Source organism: Atta cephalotes (genome assembly GCF_000143395.1).
Source record: "Atta cephalotes unplaced genomic scaffold scaffold00066, whole genome shotgun sequence".
NCBI lineage: Eukaryota > Metazoa > Arthropoda > Insecta > Hymenoptera > Formicidae > Atta > Atta cephalotes.
In genome coordinates, this window is record NW_012130130.1 from 1,277,949 (window position 1) to 1,283,332 (window position 5,384).

The 5,384-nt window shown below is 31.9% G+C and overlaps 1 protein-coding gene across 1 annotated transcript; it reads left to right on the forward strand.

Annotated features, from left to right (window-relative positions):
• Positions 1–901: 901 nt before the first annotated feature.
• On the forward strand, positions 902–2,251 carry LOC105623877. Its single transcript, XM_012205249.1, has 2 exons — positions 902–1,075; positions 2,000–2,251. The coding sequence occupies exons 1-2, from the start codon at positions 902–904 to the stop codon at positions 2,249–2,251; spliced, it is 426 nt and encodes a 141-aa protein (XP_012060639.1).
• Positions 2,252–5,384: the final 3,133 nt, after the last annotated feature.

The window sequence follows — 5,384 nt, forward strand, 5'->3', positions numbered from 1 at the left end:
TCTAAAAAAAAACGCATGAATATTTTTCAAAGTTTATGACTTTATTGGAAAGGTAGTACATTGCCATTAAACGTGAAATACAATTTCATTCAAATGACTTCCACGGCTAGCTGCACAATACCCCATTCTATCAACCAAATTTTTCAATACATTTTCCACTGTATGGGCGCGTATTTCATTGACAACTTTGACAACTTTGATTTCATGTTTTAATTCTTGAATCGTTTCTGGCTGGTTAGCGTAACTCATCCTTGATGGTTGCCCATAAAAAATAGTCCAGCGGAGTCAAATCGCAGCTGCGAGGCGGCCAATTGACATCAGCACTTCGGCTGATTATGAGATTTTCGAAGAACAGTTCGCAAAAGATCAATTGTAGCGTTGGCTGTGTGGCAAGGTGCGCCGTCCTGTTGAAACCAAATGTCGTCTGTGTCCTCCTCTTCAAATTTGGGAAGCAAGAATTCATTTAGCATGGCGCGGTAGCGCTCGCTATTGACAGTGACGGCAACTCCTTGCTCATTTTCGAAGAAAAATGGCCCAATGATGCCACCGGATCAAAAATCACACCAAATAGTCACTCGTTATGGATACATCGACTTTTCCATGACGACGTGCGGATTCTCTGACCCCCAAATACGACAATTCTATTTGTTCACATAGCCACCGAGGTGAAAATGAGCTTCGTCAAAAAAGATGATTTTTCGGTAAAAATGCTCTTCTTCAATCAAGCATTGTTCAGCCCATTGGGCGAATCGAAAACGTATCGGATAGTCATGCAGCTTCAATTCTTGCACTAATTGAACTTTGTACGGCTTCATACCGAGATCTTTATTCAAAATTCTTCTCAAAGAAGTGCGAAATGTTCAAGTTTTGAGAATTTGAGAACGATGGCGAGTTGATGTTGATGGTTGTTCAAGCACACTCTGAGCAACAGCAGCAATATTTTCGGTTGACCTTACTGAACGAGCACGTGAATGAGTTGCTTTATCCAATAAGGATCCAGTTTGTCGAATTCGCTTCACAAATTGATCCACAAACTGCGAACTTGAAGACATTTCTTTTCTACCAAATTTTCCACGTACGTTTCTTACAGTTTGGGTTGAAGACTCACCACTGGAAGTAAGTTTTCAATATTTCCCAATTTTGTTCAAGCGTATATGCGACCCATTTTATAAATGTCAAACAAAAAACTAAATTTCTGATACGTCATAAATGTTATTACGCCTTTCAAACTCAAAACCGATAGTTGAAATTCCAAACGCTAGATGACCCACCCTGTACATATACGTTTTTTACTCGAAGATTCCATACGAATTTCGAATATCAGATTCTATACGAAGTTGACAAGGATTATAATAACATGAGAGAAGTTCAATACAAACAAACTCTTCAAACAAAACTCTTCGTGACACAATAAGTGTGATCCACAAAGGAAACTCGACATCGCCATACACGTTCTCGAGCATCGAAATCTATATGATTTCGATAAGTTTAAGAAATGCAACTGCGATCTACAAGAACAAATGATTACATAATACACAATAAGTATAATTTATTTGTTTTCTGCTGGCGTATGGTGAGTATATATAGGTAATTATATAGGTAATTATATATAGGTAATTATATATGTATATGTATATTGCAGGCGAGCTAGAGCAGAATAAAGAAAATGATGGAAAGCAATAAGCTGTTACAACACCTGTAAATATAGAAAATTTGAAATCGAATGACACGATAGGCCAAACAGTGGATATCGTTAGGAGAGCATTAGAACTCTGAGGAAAAGACTGTTTCTGAGAAAATCTTTATGATTTTATATAAGGGAAAATCAAGATTAATTGAAGTTAAATTTATGCTGAGTTAAAAGATAAATGGCAAAAATGGATACAAAACAGTTTGTCGGAGAGTAATAAGAAAGCAATTTTAGAAATTTATTCAAGAAAAGGAAATCTTTTTTCTGAAGCTCTTAAAGTAAATTTGAAAATAATACTTGCTTTGACAGAAATTGCTAGAGGACATTCAACATTTTATTAAAACACAAAATTGTGTTGGATCGGCGATCTCAGCATTAGCAGCAGCAATATCGATGTTGTTAGATGTACCTGAGAAAAGTATAGAAAAGTTCATAAAATATCTTTATGATGTAGGCCAACTACTAATGGATGTATATCATCAGCAACAACTGACGAGAAAAGCATTCATTGTTCATCCCGCTAATGAACAAGGCTGTGAAACCAACTTTAGAAGTAGCTAAAGCGGATCAATGGCGAAAAATTTAGTAAACAAGTGATGGAAGCAAAATCTGGAAAAAGCCTGTGTTAACATTAAAGCTCCCGAGAAAAGTACGAATTCCCAGAAACTTTTAAGATCATGGAAATGCGAAATTCCCACCAACCGACAGGTGGACTATCAAAGACACCAACAGGGAGCATATCAACAGAAAAAGACAATTCGTTTCAAACATAAGAATCAAAAAATCGCTCATCCAGCAATCGGAGAAGTCCAGCAATCGGATATCGATCTTCATCAAAGAAATAATAAGGGAAACAAATAGAATAGGACGCCTGCGTAAATGTAGAGAAAATTAGACAGTCAAATAGATGTATTCTAAAGTGGTTAAAAGAATATAAAATTCTACTTCAAGAAACCCCGTTAATTAAAATTTCCAATTAAAGGAGATAATATAAAGGTCGATTGACAATTATTAAGTTAGAAGTCGAAAATATTATGTAATAAAGCTAGAGGAATGTATAAAAGTTAAGGCGTAGTTTATCTCAGCATACTTTCTCGTGAAAAAACCAGATAGATCAAACAGGTTCATTTTTAATTTAAGAAAATTAAATAAATTTATTAATTATTCATTTTAAAATAGAAGATATTCGGTTGGCAAAAAGTTTGTTAACACAGAGAGCATATATGGGCTCAATAGATACAACAATGAAAAAACATTGACATTTCAACATTTAACATTACAACATCTCGCAAAATTCTTTCAATGTTCTGTGCTGTAAGGGTACCATTCGGATTATATAATAAAAGTACTTTTATTTTTTTTTACGTGTCCTGCGAGCGGAGACATTGTAACGCAAATTTCTGAATCTCTGATTTAAGAAAATTTTAAGAAAAAAGTCGTCATAGGTTTGTTTTTTATTGCTGCACTTTCTGAACTGGTACACACAGCGTATAAGTTGAAATGAAACAAATATATGTTTGTTTTACTTCATTTACTGCACCGGTTCAGAGAGCAGCAATAAAAAACAGATCTATTGATTATGTTTACATGGCACACTTAATCGGGTTTAATAACATCCGTAGTTATGAAATTAGCCAATCGCAGTTCCGTTCTTCCGAAGAACAGCTATAATTGGCCAATATAAGCATGCCATGTAACAGAGGTCATTATTATCATCGTCGACTAGAATAGAATCTATTGTTACAATGTCTGGTGCTAGATGGCATTGGAAGCATTGATCGAATGCTTTTGGAAACATTGCCAATATTTAGAGATACGAGTTAAACTATCGCAAACATTAATTAATTTACATTGAAGATGAATATTTGTTAATTGTAAGAAATTATTAAAAAAATCATTGATCTCTATTTGTTTATGATTCACAAACACTTAACAAAAGGAGACCGAATGGAAACGAAATTATATACAGTATTTGTTAACTAAGCTAAAAAATAATAATAATTGTGCGATTTATTCGTCTTTGATCTCTATTTGTTTGTAACATAATTTCGTTTTATACAAGTAACAAATATAAATAATAAAAGTTGAATAGAAATTATGTTATATTGGTACTTGTTAGTTATTATATAGGAACGACGTTCACCATTATAAAAGCGTGATATCAATACAAACTTTACTTTTAAAAAAACGTACAAAAAGGCTCTAAAAATAGTGTTTCAGGAATTGAACCTAAGTGATACGTTACATATCTTTTCATTATTCTAACTCAAATAGTAGTAATTTTAATTCTTCTTCAAAGATATTTTTAATGAAGTTCCTCTTATATTCCAATCTAAGTAATATGGCAGATTTAATTCTCTGTCAAAAATTATTACTCTTCGGAAAACCTATTGTACCACAATTAAAAATTAAAACCCAGATGATACAGTCTTAACTAACCAAGTTAAGATATAAACAAATTCTATCATTTTAAAAAGTAAAATTTATGTAAGTATTACTATCGTTGTTAATCAACTTTAATGATATGTATCATTCATATAAAAGATTTGATGGCAACAACTAACGCCAAGTTAAATTCCACAAAATTTTATGTATCATTTGTGTAAAAGATTTGGTATCAATAGTTGGCACCGAATTAAATACCAACCATATCAAATTAAATAAAGAGTATAATCCAAATGGTATTATTTTTAACTTTGGTACAATAAAACCTAAGTATATGGGACGTTTTTCAATCAGATCACCTGCGTGTTCAAAAATCGGCGCAATGAAAATAAGCGTTCAAGGTCTCAAATTATTCATGTAATGAAAGTACGCATTCAAAAGAAATATGCCATTTTGAGAGATCCAATATGGTGGATCCAATATGGCACCGAAAAACGATGAACATCGCATGAAAAATAAAAATTTTCTTGCTTAAACTATTGCACTGATCCCCAATGGGGACAAAAATGTTTAAAAAAAAACGTTTCTTTAAATTTCTTTAAACATTTTTGAAACGTTTAAAAAATGTTTTTCAAAACATTTAAAATAACGAGAAAAATTTTCTTTTTTTCATTAAAATGTTTTCATTAAAAAAATGTTGATTCAAACTTTTAAAAAACGTTTGTTTAATGCTAAAAAAACATTTCTTTAATATTTCAAGGAAATGATTTTTTTAATGTTAATGTTAAAAAAACGTTTTTTTAAGATTTGACAAAAATGTTTTTGTAATGATAAAAGTAACATTTAAAATAACAAAAAATCCTCTTTTTTCATTAAAAAACATTTATTCAAACGTTTAAATAATGTTTTTTAATGTTAAAAAAACGTTTTTTTAATGTTAAAATTATTTGAACAAAATTAGAAAAAATATTGTACAACAAAATATTTTTTTTAATTTATTATTTTTTATCGATAATATTAGGTGTACAACTTTGCTTCCGCCGTTTTCCTATAGATGGCTTTAACGGTAAGTGGTGGTCGAAATAAATAGATCATAGACGTCATACAATAAACTTGGGCATCTGTCAACATAACCCCATAGAAACATTAGTCGATTTGTGTCTGCATCATAAAGTTATTCTCGATTGAAAATGTCAGTTTACGAGCCAAATTCTCGTCATTTGCGGTAGGTTTTAATTTTTTGCTTCAATATGAAGAAATCTGCGGCTGAAGCTCATCGAATGCTCTCAAATACTTATGATGAGGCCGC